The sequence below is a fragment of the Genypterus blacodes genome, unplaced genomic scaffold (genome assembly GCF_046128005.1).
Source record: "Genypterus blacodes isolate CSIRO-AG114 ecotype Tasmania unplaced genomic scaffold, CSIRO-AGI_Gbla_v1 ptg000044l_1, whole genome shotgun sequence".
NCBI lineage: Eukaryota > Metazoa > Chordata > Actinopteri > Ophidiiformes > Ophidiidae > Genypterus > Genypterus blacodes.
Window position 1 is genome coordinate 1,345,835 of NW_027466857.1, and position 20,453 is coordinate 1,366,287.

A 20,453-nucleotide genomic window follows, 5' to 3' on the forward strand; every position below is an offset into this window, starting at 1 on the left:
GCTCTCACATTGTTGTACATTTCGTGCACAAATTGTTTTAGCAGCCCCATATTTTTTCCTGTTAAATTTGGCGATCCGTCCATATTTGTACCAACATTCCGCAGGGCGCATCAAAAGGCACAACGGGCCGCATGTGGTCTGCGGGCCGTAGTTTGCCTACCCCTCCACTAATCCTTAAACAAACAAGCACCAATACCTGACAGCCGTCACATATGACCAAGGCAGGAAGTGAAGTATCTGAAAATAGAGAAGGTGAGAATAAAACAGGAAATGACAAATGAATGAATTACACAATGAAACTTTCATCAACGGGTTACTAACATTTTTACTATCTATCATCTAGAAGTAATTTGTTGAGACACATTTGTACCCACTGTATGTGGTCCTGTAGTATCAGGAAGAGTAAATGTTTTGATATACCTGTAGTTTCTAGTGTTCCTCTGATTCAACACATTCCAGAGTCTCTTGAGGTTGGTGATTTTCCTCTTTAGAGTCCTCTCAGAGGTGATAGATTTTCAAGAGGTGAGAAACATAGTCAAGGGAAGGAGTTTGTTACTGATAAATGGATGGGGAGAAAATAAATCTTCACACACACGCACACACACACACACACACACACACAGTCAGTTGGGATTGTGACCTAGATGATCATCTGTGTCTTAGTTTAAACATATAGCATGAAAAATTTACTGTTTTGTACTGTTGTTGCTCAAGTTGAAGGGTATCCTGACAGTGATACACTCCCCTTGCATATTGTTGCCGTGCCTTGGATTGACTTACAATTATTATCAATACTGAAAAAAAGCTGCTCCTGTGTGTTCATTTAAGCCCTTAAATGCTTCATGTTATCATCTATTTTGTATTTACCTAACAATTGATAGATGACATAATGTTATATTATGCAGTATGTGCCTATTCATTAGAACAAGCATCTCATGTCAGGTGTCTATGTGCGTCATATGGAATCCTGTCTGACTGGTCCACCCCCTTTCCATTACAATGGTTGTGAGTTCCAGAACTATGATGATTCTTTTTTCCATGAGGTGCACCGGTGTGTATAAAAGTGCATAGACTTTAATCATGGGCGTGGCTTTTGTGCTGTGCACAGCTCAATACGGAAGACAAACACTTGTTAGGAGTTAGGAATTGCTTGAGAACTTACCCTGAACAAAAACAGGACCCAAAGGTAAGAAATTGACAGCATAACTGGCAAATATGGAATAAAATGAATAGATACTACACTAATCCATTATTTTAGTAATATTTGTTCATGTAGTCGTCAGCTGTAATGAAAACAGAATGCATAGTGACAGTCCTTCCAGGGAGCTGCTGATTCTGCTGCTGTTAAGATACATTAGAACATAACAGAACATGTATGTCATACCCTGACCTGTCATGAGTCTGTTTATTATGTATGACAATAATTGTGCTTGTGTTTTGGTATATTTTCTAGAGTTGTGTAAAAATTCAAATATTTTAATGACCCATTGTATTCAATGTGTGACACTGTCCAGGAAACACATGACAGCCTAGTTTAATGACTTTCTCCTACTTGTCATATCGTCAAAAAAAATCGATTACCCCAGTGGATGTTACAATGTACGGCTGAAATACTGTCAGAAGGGTTCTGATGTCAACTAACAGCACTGTTTGTGCTTTCCATTTACCTTCTCACTCCAGGATTGTTTGTGAGACCTGAAGTCACTTGTCAAGTCAAGGCACATAATCATGTGGCCGCAACAAGGTGGGATAACAGACATGAAAATGTACAACTATGAGATTTCATGAGCAGTAGATTAGGATTCTGCCTGTTGGAAAAATGACTATTCTGAATACTGTTCACATATACTGTATGTGTGTGTGTGTATCAGGTCCTCCTCCTCCAATGGGCCCATCAAACCCTGCCTACCCCCCTGCCTATATCCCTGCATATCCTGCTGTGCCTCATCCAGGACACTTTCCCCAGAGCCCCTATACAGCGTGTCCACCAGGCCAGTATCCTGCTGCTGTTAACCCTGCCATGTACCCAACAGCACCTCCGGGGATTCTACCTTACAGATCTCCTCTGGGACCTCCTCCTTACTCGACAGCTCCAGGTGGATATCCAGCATTCCCTCCTGGAGGTGTTCACCCAGGCCCATACCCACACTTTTCAAAAGGGCATCACTATATGGGCCACCATATGGGTCATCATGGAGGCTTTCACCACATGGGTCATCATGGAGGCTTTCACCATAAGGGTCATCATGGAGGCTTTCACCACAAGGGCCATCATGGAGGACTTCATCCTGTATCTGGAATGGTAGTTGGAAGCTTGGCAGCAATGGGAATAGGGATGGTTGGCCATAAAGCCCAAAAAAAGATGAAGAAAAAGATAAAGAAGGCACACAAGCATGCAAACAAGCATTGGCAGGTGAGATTTAAGGTTAAGCAGGCTGAAACACTGAAACACTTTGAGTGTGCGACAGTCAATGCATTTACAGTTTGTACATGGACTCGATATTCAAGAAGTATTTATCCTTATTGCATTTAATTAAAAGTAAAAACACAATCAAGCCATACATACAGTTCTGCCCAGTGAGGAAGTGCAGAGGTGGCACACTCGAATTAAGATGTTTACATAAATGCATGTACAAAATAAATATGCATGCGTCCACTTTTGAGAATTTTGATCACATTAAAGTTGGAATGATTTTATCCAATGGGCAACAGTGTGTTTATATATATATATATATATATATATATATATATATATATGCTTTGATATATATATGTTAATGGAGGTGATATATATATGCTGTTGCAAATAAGGTTGGGACAATTGTTTATTCCAACTCAATGGGCGACCATGAATAATGAAAGTTAGATGACAATAATAATGTGTTTATTTGACTCATGGTCCAGTCTGCTTTGAATACTGGAAGTTATTTATGACTTTGCCAATTTTTTGCAATTGACAAAGTGTCCAATTTCCATTATATTCCTAGTATGTGGTCATGTACTCAAGAGTCAGCACTTTTATTGCACAAACAAATTATTTTCATTTGAATGAAATTAAGCTGTATTTGAGTTCAAATCGAATTTGAAATATATTACAAAAACTAATTTCTCCACATTTTTCTCCACAGTCGTCCAGTAGCAGCAGTGACTCAGACTGAGTCACCGGTCCAAGATACACTTTGACTCTCAATGGCATGTTGCCTTGTGGAAGGGCTACCAGACCACCAATACTAATCACACACAGTAATTGATATTTTTAACTAAATTTCTGTTGTATTTTGGCGCGGTTTCCCCCTTTCCCCCCATTTTTTCTTTTCTTTGTTTCCCTTTTTATCCTCCCTCTCTTGTTTGGCTGCAGCCTGTTAGGTCCATGATACGTTATGTGACGATGGATTGATGTCCTCCTGAAAAAACTGCATCTATGACATCATCATACTAACAGCATTGACGTCATCTGGAACTCCAGGGTCATATTGTCATGTTATGTCATCATAGCTGGCTCTACTTTGTCAAGGGTCCTTTTTGTTTTCACCTATTTCAAGTGCATCACATATCGTTGTTCTAATTAATTTTTTTTCTTTTCCCCCCTCTCTGTGTATACAAACAATCTACAAAATGTTTCATAACTTCATCCTCATTGTCATGTCAAATGCTTTCTTCAGTGAAAATATTCAGCAAAGAAAATCTGCTATATATTTTTATATATGGGTTGTTTATGACGCAAGAAATTAATGCATAAGCTATTTAAAAAATGTTCTTTCTGTTTAAATTTATCTTTCTGGAGTCTTTGTTTCTGGACTACAGTCAACGTGTTTGAAAAGGGACTGTAGTGCAGTGGAATCTACTTTACCTCTTTAAAACTTGTCTGTGAATTTGCGACAAAATACTTATTATATACTTATTATATATTGCTTTTTTGTCAATGTCCTGAATGATGATTAGTATCTATATAATGAGACAGAGTAGAGCAGAAGTAGTAGTTTTTTTTGCCTGTTATTCTCTCTTTTGATGTTAACTATAAGCATTATAAAGTTATACAGGACATATGCATTAACATTTCTCCCTGTTTGAGAAGTAAACAAAGAAGAAAAAATACTTATTAAGTACAGATCTTTTATGTCTTAAGTATTTCATGTTCTACAGATTATTGCACCAAAAACAAATTAGAGCGCAGTGAAATCAAGCTTTAATCAAATCCCACCAAAACAAATTGCTGCCATACTTTCACATTGCACACAACAAAGGGAACAGCAGATGGTGGAAGGAAACATGTCGAGTGGTGTCCAAGAAATCAGCGGTGTGGCAGCACTTTGCACTGGCAGACCATAAGAAAAAAGCCTGTGTGAGACAGAGCTGTACAGTAGAAAAAATAATCTCATATACGCAAGTACTCAACTACTAATATAATTTTTGAACATGTGATATTTTGTATAGTGTAATGGAATTCGGTGTTTAGAAATACATTTTTTTGTTGTGAGTTAATGGAGGTGAGGGTTGCACATTGCAAATTTCAATTCAATTCAACTTCATTTATATAGCGCCAATAGAGAGACACACAGAGAAGGCCGGCAACAATAACGATAGTACAAGTGTAAATATGACTAATGACATTAATACTAATAGCAGGATAGGGTCTTCATCTCACAGGGCAGGCTTCCACAAGAACCTGTGAGACGAGAGAGCACAAAAAACTCCGGGGAAGAAGTAGAGTTAGTGGAAAGCAGCGGTAATGCAATGACATGGATATGCACAGATAGAGAGGAGAGGAGGAGAGAGGAGCTCAGTGCATCATGGGAAGTCCCACAGCAGTCTAAGCCTATAGCAGCATAACTAGGAGCTGGTCCAAGGCAAGCCTGGCCAGCCCTAACTATAAGCTTTATCAAAGAGGTGAGTTTTAAGCCTAATCTTGAACGTCGAGAGGGTGTCTGCCCCCTGGATTGAATCTGGGAGATGGTTCCACAAGAAAGGAGCCTGATAACTGAAGGCTCTGCCTCCCGTTCTGCTTTTGGAGATACTAGGAACCACAAGTAAACCTATATTTTGGGAGTGCAGCTGATAGGGGGGTACTATGGTACTATGAGCTCTTTAAGGTTGGATGGAGCATGACCAGAAAGAGCTTTAAAAGTGAGCAGGAGGAGATTTGAAATTCTATTCTAGCTAAAATGGGAGAAATATGGTCCCTTTTCATAGTTTTGGTCAGGACACATACAGCTGCATTCTGGACCAACTGCAGAGTCAGAGTCAGACAGTAAATACTTGAAAACAGTACTATAATTTTTAATTCTTATTTACAAAAAAATCCCTGAACTTTGAATGTAGGTAAAACATAAATATGTTGTAAAACTGTGCGACAGCAAAATGTTTTTGTAAACTTTACTGATATTCAATGCCAGGGGGGAGTTCAGAAGAACCGTCTGTATCTATCTGTGGGAAAGAAAATCTCACAGTGTGCACTCACAAGATATTATAGGTGAAGATGATAACGACCCACATGAGAGTCCACACTGGAACTCAGTGTTCCTGCCAAGGACGGCAAGATCCTGAACGGTATGCTCGGTGATGTGTGGCAGAGATGTGAGGGTTGATACCTGTGTGTATGTGTAAAATACACAGAGGTCGGTGCCTTTCAAAAAGTGAACCTCTGTGTCTCACAACATGGAACGTGCCCATCAACACATGAGAGCAGCAGGGGAAGAATCTGCAGGCCTTCAGCCTTTTTGTTTGCCATGAACTATACCTATTCATGATAGCTGCCACCCATATCCTGTACGTCTCAAGGATTGGTTTTGAATGTCCTCAATAATTAATACTGCATATTCACAAGATACAATACCTCCAAAAATGGGGAGTCAGTTGTAGACAAATGGTTGAGTCTCCACCTGCGTGACCCTGAACAGAATAAACAAGTATAGAGAACGGATGGAGGATGTTTTTACTATCTTTATGTACCATCTCTGGAATCTTTTGTTCCAGTGGGAAGGAGGAGGTGTGAGAGGATGGCGCTGAGGCTTTGATGATGGAAGACTTTGATGATGGAAGCAGGATTCATCGTAGCACTGTACCTCTGCTAGATAACCCAACAAAATACAAGAACGCTCTTCATTAATCGTACTAAGTAGAACACTGTTACTATTCAATAAAAGTAATCACCAACTTGGGAAACAATATTGCTCAAACCATCAGCATATCACAGTGAGACAATGCGAAGCCAATAACAATGTCTCACCTCTAACACTATTTCTTCCACCTTAGTAGCATCAGATGAAATGCTGAGCTGTAGTGTTTTAAGTTGCCAACCATGGATCATTTATATTTTGACCCTCACATTGCCCGCTAGCCCACCGCCTGAGAACTTTCTCTTTATCCAGTTAGATCAACTCTGACTTCATACCAACACAAAATCAAGCAGATTTACTACCACTTTGGAAAATAATTATATTATGGTTTTCTTCTACAAAGCTGGAAAATAAACCATTGTCTTTATAATTTCAATCTAAAAATATGTATGCAAATATGTATATAGCATTTCTTTCTATAATTATAGAATTATTGTCTATTATTGACTGTCATGTGATCATTTCTGGGAAAAAGTTAAGTAAATATATAAAATGTACAAAACAGTGCAGAACCTGCATGGAGCTTTGAAGAACCCATAGATTTTTTTGTTTGAGCAACACACATCCAACCAGAAATAGAATAGGCAAAAAACATGCACTCCATAAACAGGCTCATGCTATTCTGTGGAATTATAACAAAAAACAAAGGCGATGACAACTATGGAGCTCAGCATGTCACAGCGGAATTGAGGACAGATAAGATGGTCGAATCCTGCCTTAATAATGGAGTGAGTGTCCCTCCCACTCACTGTCCTTGTGCTGCAGTCAGTGAACAAAAGTTGACAACATTTCTTTGTAGGTATTGCAGTGAGGATTTACACAATCTCAACTTTGAATGAACACAGGATAGAAGTTGCACGTGTATTTGTATACACGCACGCACGCACGCACGCACGCACACACGCACACACACACACACACACACACACACACACACACACACACACACACACACACACACACACACAGTGCTGTCAGGCCGCTACAACAACTCTACATCACCACCTTGTGGCATAAAAATTCACTACAGCTGAGCGTTCTCACTATAAACTGGTAGCACAAACTATGAGACACAATGATTGTCTTTGTGTATGTTATATTTGTGCGTATTATATTTGCCTGAACAGAATACTTAATATTCAAGTTTACTCTGGGTTTAAGTGTTCATTAGTAAGATCAACCACTAGACAGCAGACATTAATGCTGCGATTGTTTTTTTCGTATTTATAATATTAGTAATCAGATCAACATTAAGTATTACACATGTGTATCATACCATATATATTAATAATGAATCAATAAATAATCAAAACGTAGGAGGGGGCGGTGCAGTGGTTAGCACTCGTGCCTCACAGCGAGGTCGTGGGTTCACCTTTCTGTGTGGAGTTTGCGTGGGTTCTCTCCTCTTCCTCTCGCAGTCCAAGTGCAGGTCAAGTGGTGATTTTAAATTGTCTGTAGGTGTGAATGTGAGAGTATGGTTGTTTGTCTCTGTACCGTGCCCTTGCCCATTGACAGCTCCAATTGGCTGCAGCAAAAACCCTGTGGCCCAATAAGGATAAGCGATTACAGACAATGGATAGATGTACTGTATGTTGTTGTGGGACAGAAATAACAGTGCATGTCTGTAGACAAGGTGCCATGCTGGTGTCAGAGCCGGTGTCCCGGCACATTCCCACAGGTTTTGGAGTCACATACCAAGATGCAGTTCAATTGAATTAAACTTTATTTATATAGTGCCAAATCACAAGTTTATCTCAAGGCACTTTACCTACAGAGCATTTAAAGAAGCATTTACCTATGAGCAAGGGGAAGAAACCTCAGGCAGAACTGGGCTGCAGGTGGGCGGCCATCTGCCTTGACCGATTGGCAGAATGCTGAGAATGCAGAGAAGCTTGTGTATTTTAGTAAGTGTATTCTCCTCCCCCTCCCTTCACAACCCGGACATCCCTTGCCTTTTTTAGTTCAATTTCTTTTAGACTCCAGTGGTTTGAAAGATGGTGCTCCCAAACAAACCAAAGGGACACTTGAGGCGTCTTCCCCACCTCTGGCCTGACACCACCTACACTACGTGGACAGCTTTGTCAGGACCATCAGCTGGTCCAGGCTCTGTGTTGCCAGTGACAACATGTCGAAGGTATGCAGTGTAGATTTGAGAAGAATGAAGGTAACAAAGTAACAATTAACCATCAACTCTTCACGTTGATCATTTTATTTTGATAGTTAATTGAAGAAAAAAAATGCAAAATAAAAGCGTTTTGGAAACAAACATCACGTGTCAAAGTTTACCAACACCCCCACAGCTTAATCATCAACAACTGCCAGCATTTACTAATCACAGACCTGCAGCATGTCGTTCATGTCCATTCTGTTTAGTTTACTGTAGAATTTCAGAGTAACGTTACTTTGTAGCCTTTTTATCTTTGATTGTGCTTGATAACAAAACAAAACAAAACATATCCCTGATCCAGGTCTTCTAGGTGTCGTGGCCTTATTCTGGTGGATTAAAATGTGGAAGCGCTCTTAAATTAGACAAACCCGTGTAACATCATGTGAGATTGCGCTGCATTTGTTGAAAATATCTGCGGCCACTTCTCAGTTTTGCATATCATGCCTGGTATTCAAGTAGCTTTTCGGATTTTAGCAGAGCAGCTCTCACCCTAACCCAACAATACAAAAGTACAAAAGTTTAAAACAAAGTAAAAGTAATTGAGTTTAACAGAAACGCTAAAGCAAGTCAATCAGAACCCTTTGATCCAGATTTGAGCCTGCGGGATGATTTATGTGATCTGGGAAAATATCTTTTAAGAGCAGAAAACACTGATCAGGACCGATTTAACAGTGAGTGAGAACAGATAAATAGGTACTGTCTCTTTAAGGCTCCTTTCCAAGAAAAGCCTGCTCTGTTTTGAGGTCTGACCTAACCAAACACTCACCAGCCTCATTCTAATGGTTGTGGTTCAGCAAGTCCGAGGCAGGCACAATTATAAGCGTTATTTCTTACATGTTGATGTCAATATCAAAAAAGAAACCTTCACGACACTTTGGGTTTTTGCTTTTACAAGAAAAAACACATGTTGTTAACATGTGTGGCCTCCTCCCTTCTTCTAAATAAATAATCTGCTTAAACAGATGGAAGAGGAAAATCAAAGTCACTGTGCCGTACTCAAGTTCACCGTTTTGTGGCTGAAGCAAAAAAGAGCAGCAAGTGGGTCTGAACACAATTTTCTTCGTAATTGAATCAACAGCAAGTCTCCTCAAACAGCAATGAACACAAAAACATGACAAACACCATCAGGGACCACTTGCAAGTAGTTGTGTGCCAAGACTTTACCTTCTTATGTCATAATTGACTCTCAATGCAGTGCTTCAACAATATTAACATTTGTACAATCCTTTGAAGAGAAATTCACATTGATGTGTTCAATCTGTCATGTTAACAGTTTTCGTTTCATGATGATACGCTCAGAATAAAAGGTTTTAGAGTCATTCTGCCTTTCCTCAGTAAAACCTCTTGTTCCTCTCCTGTCTTTTCTGGAAAACCACAGCTCCTACCACAGCACACACAACGATTCCCAGAAGGGCACACAGCAGGAGCAGAAACACCTTCCAGCCTGTGAGGGGCGTCCCACGGAAGTTTCCAGTGGGATCATCAATGTTGTCTGTTGAACGGGAAAAAACTTCATGAATCCAGAACACGGCTCATCAACTCAAGAGTCTGTTTAGGTCCATCCAGCGTTTGGGTTTACCTTTAGGGGGCTTGAGGAGGCTCACACTGGGCTCAATCTTAGTCCAGTCCAGGTTCTCTTCCTCTGCCGTGTGATCAACCATCAGCTGGTACAGCTTCATGGAGATGACGTCATGGTTATCTGAAACAGAAAGCTATATATCTGAGGACTATGGTATGGTACTATGGTTCAAATGAAACTAAAAGGCACAGATAACCTCAGAAGAAGTGCAATCTTAAGGGCAAAAGAGACTTGCATTTAAATCTTCACTAGTTCAATGGTGTTGATAATAGATGTCAGGTAAACACTGTAGCAATCATCAATTTGAAATCATAAGCAGTTAAACAGGCAGGCAATAATGCAGCGATCCTTACCAGGCTACTCAAGAGTCAGGTAAAATCCTTTTTAATCATAACATTTTGTCATGGATAAAATAATGTTTACTTATTTAACAACACGTAATAAAACTGGAATGGAATAAATGCGGGAAATACAGACCAACCTATTTTAGTGATAACTTGAGAACAAACAAGATGCACACATTAAAATGACAGAAATATAAAATGTAGCCAGTTATAGTTTCATGATGGCATATTGTGACTGGAATACTTCATAGCTTCAACCTACCAGAGAGATCTCCTGTAGCAGCTGAAGCACCGAAAAAGTAGCCGGTTGGAAGCCGGACGCCTCCAATGTCGATGCACTCCTTCCACTCGTTCCTGTCATCCACATCGATCATCACCTGCACGACAGAAACAATGGGCATTATTCATGATTTCAAGTTTCATTTAAGTTTCATTTACGCAAGTGTTGCATCCAGCTTATTCAATAGTTTTAACAAAACAAAAAGCCTGGAAAAGTAAGTGGTAGTAAATAGAAACAGATGGAGGAATTTTTAGCAATCAATAGGTTAATTGACAACAGGTCAGTGTCATGATTAGGTCTATAAAGAGCATCTTAGACAGGCAGCGTCTCTAAAAAGTAAAGATTATTAAGACTATTTCATATTCATTTTTTATCTATGATTTTACTGTTTCCCCAGAAATGTAGTTTTTTATGGAATACGAGTCCAGAGTAATCAAAACTATTTTTTTCCCAGAAACTCCAGTCGGTAAGTTTAAGTACTTGCATTTTTTCCCTTTTGAGTATATGAATATTTGGCCCCCAACACACTTTTACTACACCTTCACTTCATAACCAATGATAAGCCAGTCTGACGTTTTCAGTTTGTCCAACAAGTAGAAGCATTATAACAATAAATCTATCCTGGTACTTAAGCACCAAATTAAAATATTTTTTCTGTTTTTGTGTACAAAGTATCCCAACCTACAATGGACCTAGAAGTATGGAGAATTGAAAAATATTGCAACTAAGCCTTGTTTAACATACAGTATATGTTACAGTCACATAGCCTGGCTGTGGAGTGTCGAGTGAAGGAGACTGAGGACATTCATTCTCTTTTCCTCATTCTCGTATGTGTGGAGAGTTACTGGGATTATCAAACACTCTAATCATTGTAGATTGATAGACCTTGTTTGGAAAAGACAGCAAAAACTCATATCCTCAGCAGGACATGCAGCTCTGAGGACATGAATGCTTAGAGGACAATTTCACCGCTCAGCCGGACCTGGACATATACAGTAACAACACTCCATTTTCCCTCTATTTTTCTCTCCCTGTGTTCCCCTCAATGCTTGAGGATGTCAAGCTGCTCTGAACTGTTCAAGATGAACCTTCCAAACTTTCCAGCAGAAATTGGGAAGAACTTACCGTGAGTCTCCCTTTGGAGTAGCGAATCGCAAGGTACGTGTCGTGCTCTCTGTTTCGGATCTCCGCTGAGCAGCCGCCCAGCTCGGATGAGCGGCCGTCTTTACCATGGTCATAATTCAAAGTGCCGTTGTTGACCATGGCTGAAATGTAGGGGAAGGAACGCTGAAGACAGAAAGAATGCAGAAATGATTTAACAAAAGACAGCATATGTATACACCTTAATAAAGATAAAGGGAAATGAATGCATTCAATAATATTTGCGTAAAACCAAATGAAATGCAGTGGAAGAAGCCAAGAGGATGTGTTTGGTCACATCACAAAGCTTCCATTCACACTGCAGGCACTCACTCAACTCTGAATAGATTACTTCATACATTTTGGGTGACTTCATATCCAACACATACGCGTGTACGTCTGCCTCTGTAAAGACACATTCCACATTTGGGATGGAGCATACATCTTCAGTCACTGACTAAACTGAGTTCCTCCCTCTCCAAAATGATTTTTAACCACTATTGCGTTTAGATGTTTAGATAAAAGATTAAGCAAGGCACCAATCAGTATTTCCACTTCAACTATGCTTTGAGGCAACTTAGCTTTAGTCTCAACATCTCGGGGCAACTAGCTTGACAATTAAAAGTTCACAATCAATATTCTTAAAAGATTCTACACTTTGGAATATTTTCACCATTTTCCAAAACATTACCAAACCTGGAGAGCATTTTTTTTTTTTTTAATTCCAAGACTTGCAGGATTTTCATGCCCATAGAAATTGTGGTTGATTTATTGATTCAAAATGCTGCATGATGTATGAATTGTAATGAATTCTGGGAAAAATTAAATTTACTGTGATTGGGATCTGACGTTTCTTGCTGTTTACATGAATTGAAAAACAGCAACTCTCATATGAATAATACAGAAAGACTTGGAACACTTTCTGCTGCAGTGTGGATGTAGCTGAAGTTACAAGCCATCATGCTAAATAACGAGGAATTTAGGTGGTTGACACTGATATAACAATACAACAAAAGCAATATGACGACGATGTCTGACAACATGCTGAATATACATTATGAAGATGAAACAAAATCCATGAGGATAACATGCAGAGAGTTAAAACCCAAGCAACCACTCACATCAGTAGCATCATCGTTAGAGTAAGTATCTATAAAAATGGCCAGCCCGTGGAAGAGAGCATTGTTGGAAAAGACTGGTCCTGCAAAGAAACAAGTCAGTCATTCTTCCCCACCAACACACTGCACACTTACATCCATTCCATGGAGGTCATTGCGGAAGGTATCCAAAAAAATAGCCAGGCCAAGAAACTGATCTTGGTTTCCAAACACAGGGCCTAGGATGGAGGCAGAAATGAGGTGAGACATGAGCAGACAACACCAGAGACACTTTCCTGTGGTCAGCAGTGATGAGTGACAGGTTGGGTATCAACATCTGCTTCTCAATTAGAAACAGTCAAGGGGCACTACTGAGTGTTTGAGTCTTCTTCTGAATTCCACCAAACTTTTTATTTATCTTTGCTTTATTACCACGGATACCCAAAGGAGTTTTATTGAGGAAAAAAAGCCCCCAGATCAGAGCAGAAAAGGTCTGGAACCTCCTAACACCTGGTTAAGATTCTCAAAAATTTGAGTCAAAAGAGTCAAAGATTATCAAGTCCGGACCCAACACTGGATTTTCTGTCTCCGGACATCACCTTCACTCAAACTGGTCCCTCCTAGGATCAGTAGCTTTTCTAAATGTACACCCATTTTTATTTTCTACAGATCATTACCGGTTAAAGCTCCATTGGTGGCTAATTTCCTAATTGGTCAACTCTACCTGGGATGTACTTGTACACGTTTTGTCAACACAAGACTTTTTGGTTTACTACAATTTTTTCAAGAAATGCTTCATTTCCCAACAATGTTACACTATTAAAATGTTTCTAAGCTGTCGGGGTGTCAGCCGAGGTGTGTCCATTTTACAATATTGAGACCACCCTTAGCTTTGGCCTTCTTTTAAAAAGAGTTTCAACCACAGTTCTGCTAACATCTGCTGTGCTCAAACTGAGTAGTTAACCACACAATATATAATTATGATATAAACAATTATATTATTAAATGATTGAACCTGGCATGCAAAATATCACAACATAACATAAGTTCCTTAACATTAAGTTAGTAGGGGTGTATCAAAATGTCCAACAAAAAGAAACATTCAAACCCGATCCACAACCTAACTGAAAAGTACGACACCGGCAGTGATTATGGCTACTGTGCCTTCATCCCCGCCTCGGGGTCCTAACCTCGCAGGCGCCAGAACCGCATATTTATCGAAAGGAGTACATTGAAGCAGGAACTACTGGCCCTCGAGTTGACCCTTGTTCGAGGCTGATGGAGAATTTCTGTCCTAGTGGATGATTTGTCCTCAACCAAAGCTGAGCTACAAGCAAGGAAAATACAACATGATAACAATAAAGTTGCCAATGACCCCTCATAAGCCACACTCAAGGGACCGTGGGGGAATTAGAGGATATGCTCTCAGCCCACTAAAGATGATTCAAGACCCAATGTGTTCTGCTGAGGTTTCTAAATTAGAAAGTAAATGCAAAAAAAAGTCACAACAACATCAGAATAGTGGGGATCCAGGAGGAAACAATAATATCACATACAATATCTCAAAGGCCTTTGCAGGCCCAAAGGCTTTTATTTTGTTTACATTTTCTTCTTCTTCGTGTGTATGACAACATATTACTTATCCTCATTATTTTTTCTCTTCTTTTCTGTTTAAAAAAATAATAATCGAGACACCGCACCAATTCCACTGTGAAGTTTGTTGACGACACAGTGGGGGTGGGGCGGATCTCCAACAACAACAAGAAGGATTACCTGGACAAGGTGAACAATCTCTCGCCAACCACCTCTCCCTACACTTCAACAAGACCAAGGAGATTGTGTTGGATACCAGGAGGCAGCGGGGAAGCTGTACCCCTCTTAAGATCACCGAGACCCCAGTGGAGAGGGTGAGGATTATCAAGTACCACTGCGTCTACTTCACAGAGGACCTCACCTGGACCACACACATAAACTCCATAGTTAACAAAGTCAGACAACACCTTAACCGTCCTAGGTGACAGGAAATTCAGGATATCACCAACCATCCTGAAATCCTTGGGAAGCATCCTGACAGGAAGCATCACTGCATAGTTTGGAAACTGCACTGTACAGGACCAAAAAGCCATAGTATACACCAGAAGATGCACAACCAGGGCTCTCAACATCAGGAAAGACCCCATACACACACCCAAGAAAAAATGATCAGGCTGCTGAGATCAGGGAAGCGCCTCTGCAACCACAAGACAGACTGAGTCTCTCTCTCCATATGCATATGAACACAGCGGGTCCCAGGAAACATGAGCAAATTCCCAGCTCTCTCTCTCTCTGATTAGATTCAACTTTATTGTCATTGAGCAAAGTATGAACACTTTACAAACACTCACAGGCTCATGAGCCTCTTTTTCCTCTGTACTATGTAGAAACTGTATATTGTCCTGCATAGAAAATTGTAAATAGTAAAGAGCATGCACCTTGACACTTTAATGTTGTACAAAGCACAGATGGAGAACTACCAAAAAAAAGCATTTCACTGTTGTTATACGTGTGTATGGCTGCATATAATATTTATTTTGTGGTGGACCAGTTTTTTTCCGCGTGTCCTGGATTTTGAACAGGAGTGCGGTCAAAATTGTAATTCACGACTCTTGGGAGCAGGAAGTCACTCGTGTGTGGGTCACAGGATCAAAGAGGCAATTTGTGAAATTGCACAAGAAAAACATAAAATTTATTTGCCAAATTTGTTTTATCTTATCACAGCTTATTATGTACTAAGTTGAAGATAGCAAAAGTTATGTCTTTCAGCGCATGGGGAAGCAGATTATATAGTATGAATTGGGGTCGACTTTGTGCCTTTCCAGGACAAAGGCTGTGTGATTTCCTCTATCTTTCTGCATAACAAAGGCTAACAATCATGCATGATCACTGCAAACACTGCCACAGTACAATGCATCTAATATATGTAATACACAATAATATTCTACATATGAATATTCTTTTTAAGCTACAAAAAATGTGTAGAGGACCGGTGACCGTGTTCATAAAAACAATGCATCGCTCTGACTCACTGTGTCAGTCTATTGCAGCAAAATAATAATTTCTTATCTCTGCTATTTTTCATATACTTGTGCAAATATATTTATAATTATTATTAGCATTTAATTTATTATTAATTATCATTTGATTTTGTATTTTTACAACATTTTGTTGCTAAGGCAGGGCAGAAGTCATAAGATGTGGGTGAGAGCAGCAGGAAATTGGCAGATGACAGACAAACTTCCTGTATCAGGTTTGAAAAATCCATCACACACACACAGGACATCTGCTCTTGGTTGTATTGCAGGTTAATTTCATTTCAATTTTGTGATCTAATTGAATCAGAACGCCACATTTGACACATTAAAAGAGAGTTGGAGCTGGTAAACAACAGTATGTCGTTCTGTTCCAGACAGCTGGCAATCTATTTGGTCCACAGCACGGACTGAGAGAAGCTCCCTTATTCACGCATCAGTCCAATTTGTAGCTCTGCTTGAAATAAAACCCAACAACAACAACAACTACATATTTTCTGCCAAAGCGATACGCCCCGTCACTGATTCAAATACGTCATCAGCTGAGTCTTGTGATTGGTTTGCTTGTACTATATGAAAGCATTTTTGGTCTAAGGGGCATCCTACGGGACTGTTCTATTGCTCATTCACACCTCCATTGTTACTTGGTCTTGAGCTGGGACACAGCTGGGTCAGTATCCCAGCATATCAGTGATGTGCCTCTTCAAACATGAGACCATGCTGGAACCATTCCAGCATTATGCTGCCATATACTGCATATGTGAATGGGGCTCAAGGTTTAAAATGTAATTTCGCTCCAATATGCATGACATCAACATTGGGAAGGTTCATCTCTTCATATGATACAACTTATATCTAAAGGAAATTTGCAATATTTTATCAGGTTAAATATTTTTGGTATCATAAACTGGCTGGAAAAGGTTTACTGTTTTTGAACACAAAGTATTTTTACAAGATTTTAAATCAGAATTTGACAAGAAGCAGGATCATTGCTCTAATTAAAATGACACCCAACCCGACAGCAGTGCATTCTGTGATGTTCAACAGGATGACTTAAAGCTGATGAAGTGAATATGAGTGATCGTCACACTTAGCATCATGCAGCAGCTCTCTGGCCTTTCATTGAGATGTGACCAAAAGAGTTAATCCCAAGAAATCCAAGACGCTCGCACTAAAAGCTTCTGAGTGACACGGAGCAATGACCTCTATTACACAGGGTTCACACCTGTGCTCCATTATTTTCTTTTTCAGGCTGCTTTGATTAGTAACAAATGTTACTTGCAGCCCTAAAGGAAAGTTTTGAACTGCAAACTTCCCTGGAAGTAAAACATGTTTGCATAGCATATCCATTTCATATACAAATACCTGGAAATTGGATTATTACTACACAAATATCTGAATTTTTACACAATAAAGTTAAACAAAACCAAATAAAAAGATGTCTCCATGTTTCTGCAGAGAATACAGGGACACCATCAGGGCTGAGACGTGCAGTGATTAACAGCAGTACCTGGATGCAGTCTGTCTTTCGTGTACCAGATAGCAATGCCGTCACCATGGAGATTCTTCTTTCCTGACCCGTGAATTTTGAACTGCACGTGCATCTCCCAGTCCTTCAGGTAACAAGGCTGCATGAAGCACAACACGGATTTACCTTTATTTGCAGCTGGCTTAGCTAAGTCAGTGTGGTACAGCATTGTCCTTTACACATTTGAATGATGTTAAACTTGTGTCTATATAGTCCTTCCTCACCACAGTGTTCCAGATAGATCCCTGCTTGCTTCGCTCATCAGGAGTGAGTCTGACATACGAGCTTGTGATCAATGTGCTTCCCCAGAAGTCCCACTGACTGCCGACACCTGCAAAGCAAACACATCAAGCAGGAAATGAATGACTGACATGTTCGGTTGGTGCTGCACTGCGCTCACACCCTCAGCAAAGACTCCTGGGGGGAGGGGCCGAGCATATCCCACAGCAGAAAAGTCACCTGTGTGTCGGTTGCAACACTAAAAACTTAAATTTATCTATTTACATTTAACATTGGAAAACACATGTACAGATATTGAACTGGCAAATCTTTGCATAACAAATTCTGGACATTTAGACAAAGACTACAGGAACAAATTAGCTACTTCGGATCACATGATCATCAAGAATGTTCTAGAAGATCTTTCTTTCCTCCTAAGTGTTTGCAGAATGTTGTTTATATGCTTTTTAAAATGCCATAATTAAAACAATCAAGTTAAATCTTTTAATCTCAATATAAAAGAAGAGGATTTTTTTCAAAGAAACAAACTTAATAAATGTTTATTGTCTATTTTCTATCTTCTTTGCTTACACACTTTCGCCTTCCATTCTACTTTCTCTTTTCTTATGGTCTGACCTACTGTCTATAATGTCTTTCTATACACACACGCATGCACGCACGCACGCACGCATGCACACACACACACACACTGACTGTAGCTATGATCAACTACACATAAAAATTAAAGGAGGCGGAAATGAAACGATAACAGTTTGACAGAGACGATGCCAGCTTTCCTGTGATACAAACGCTCAAACACACAGAGTAAAGTAATAGTTGACGTAGAACACGACAAACAAAAACAGAATCAGACAAACAGCTGCACGAGTTTCTATATGATAAACAAGGACAGGCTGCGGGGACAGATTAGCTGTTAGCTACTAGCCGTCGTACCTTGGTATGGTTTCATTAGTGAATGCTCTCTCTTCAGATGTTCTGCATTTCCGTCCGTTATGTCACAGCAAATAAAATTGAGTTCACAAATGAGAAAGATCAACGTTGACCTCAAAAAGTGCCGCATTGTGTTCAAACGGAGAAAATGAACTCTCTTGATAATTTAGAATCTCCAAAACTCCACAAAGCGAGCCGGTCCCTCCCCCATTGTCATCCGGAAAGAAAAACTTGTGTCTAAAGTTTGTCACAAGTTTCTTCTCGTGCGTCTTAGATGAGATGAGCGTGTGTCTTTGAAATTGATCACAAATAAACAACAAAACCGACTGTACAGTACAGATAATTGTTGACAGATGATTACATTCCTTTATGCTCGAGGAACGGTACATCCATCGGTGTTTCCAGCCCGGACAGCTTTATAGACGGTAGAATAAACAAACCAATCAGAGATGAGCACATCACAAAGGAAGCCAATCGGAGAGCACTTGCAATTCTCCCGCCAGCCACCAGATAGCAGTAGAAAACAAGATTTTAAATTTTAAATTTATTCCGGGATTTGGTGTAAATGTAAGGGGGACACATTTGGCCTAAATTTACGTTAACGGGCTTCTTCTTACAAATATTTTACTTTTCATTCAGCCTTTCAGTTGGATGAATGCCTTTCTTGCCACCCCCCATATGTCCATGTTACATCATTACTTTAGTGTTCCTCTCCTATGCTCACCCTTTCCTGGCCATAGATTAAAAGTAATGTCCTCTTAAACTTTGTTGGGGTTTATTTCTGTCGTTCCTACCTCTTAATTTTTTATTTTTTTTATTTTTAATATTTCTATGCAAAATGAGTATTTTAATAACCAAAAAATGTAGTGAAAAAGACAGGACTACATACACCACAGTGATGTAGATTTTACTGACTCATGCAAACCTTTGTATGGAGATTTTTCATATAATCTACATGTTTGTGTTGATTGAGTGAAATATCAGAAGTGAAATCTGATTCACTGGATACACATCACATGTTTTGCACACAGCAGCAACACTGCCCAATGTGAGCTGTACAGGAATGCAGGCATCTAGGATTTATATGACACACTACAAAACAGAACAGGTAAATACATAGACTGAAAACAGACACACAGGACAAATACACATATAATAAAACAACACCATGTATTGCTAAACACAAAAACCCATCAGGGACTAAAAACAAATCTTTCTGTGTATTTTTGTCAGCAAGCACAGCACATAATGCTGGATGAGACTAAACTCAATTAAGTGGGCCCTCTGGCTTTAGCATTTACTATTTGTGTTGCTCCCTCAGCCTGAATCATGCTGTAAATGTCAACGGCACTCCAGCAGCGGCTCGAAAATGCACTAGGCTGCAGAACAAACATCAAAACAGCTTAAAAAGCCTACTACTCTGATTTTTACTGAACTGAAGCAGATGGGGAGGGCAGACACACAATGTAGGAATGTGTGATTTAACTGCTTTTAGTGTTCCAGCTCAAAAATACAAGCGAAACATATATATATATTAACAAATTGTGTGTCTCCTTAAAGTCTAAACGAACATGATTTATATGATTTCATACCACAGGAATTTGCATTGTCTCCTTATCTCTTCCATTACATCTTTTATGATACATTACATGCACTTAACTGTAATATAGTATTTAATTATCGCTGTTGCACTTCTGGTTAGAGGCTATCTGCATTTCGTTGTTTGTACCTGTGACGTGTCATGACAATAAAGTTAAATCTAATGTAATCTAACCCAACTTTGCCTATAAATAAAGCCACTCCAGTCCAGTCAATCAAATAAAATCCAAGTATGCCTAAGGACATAAAGGATGACCTGCAATTTTGCCCTAAACACCTTGGATGCATATCTAATGAGATTGGTCTCCAGCGCCACCGTGTGTCATCTTTGATCAGGATTATGTATATATACTGCTTGGGTATAT

At 39.6% G+C, this 20,453-nt stretch overlaps 1 protein-coding gene and 1 long non-coding RNA gene across 2 annotated transcripts; both read right to left on the minus strand.

The window, feature by feature from the left end:
• Window positions 1–3,287: 3,287 nt before the first annotated feature.
• LOC142999359 (uncharacterized) lies at window positions 3,288–4,502 on the minus strand. The gene is made up of 2 exons (XR_012963307.1): window positions 3,533–4,502; window positions 3,288–3,499 (listed from the first exon to the last, which is right to left on the minus strand). It is a non-coding gene; the product is annotated as an uncharacterized LOC142999359 (long non-coding RNA).
• A 3,807-nt stretch (window positions 4,503–8,309) lies between these two features.
• On the minus strand, window positions 8,310–18,908 carry lman2 (lectin, mannose-binding 2). Its single transcript, XM_076149029.1, has 8 exons — window positions 18,493–18,908; window positions 17,544–17,650; window positions 17,302–17,419; window positions 12,880–12,962; window positions 11,612–11,773; window positions 10,469–10,583; window positions 9,863–9,982; window positions 8,310–9,775 (listed from the first exon to the last, which is right to left on the minus strand). The coding sequence occupies exons 1-8, from the start codon at window positions 18,617–18,619 to the stop codon at window positions 9,615–9,617; spliced, it is 993 nt and encodes a 330-aa protein (XP_076005144.1). The 5' UTR covers window positions 18,620–18,908; the 3' UTR covers window positions 8,310–9,614.
• Window positions 18,909–20,453: the final 1,545 nt, after the last annotated feature.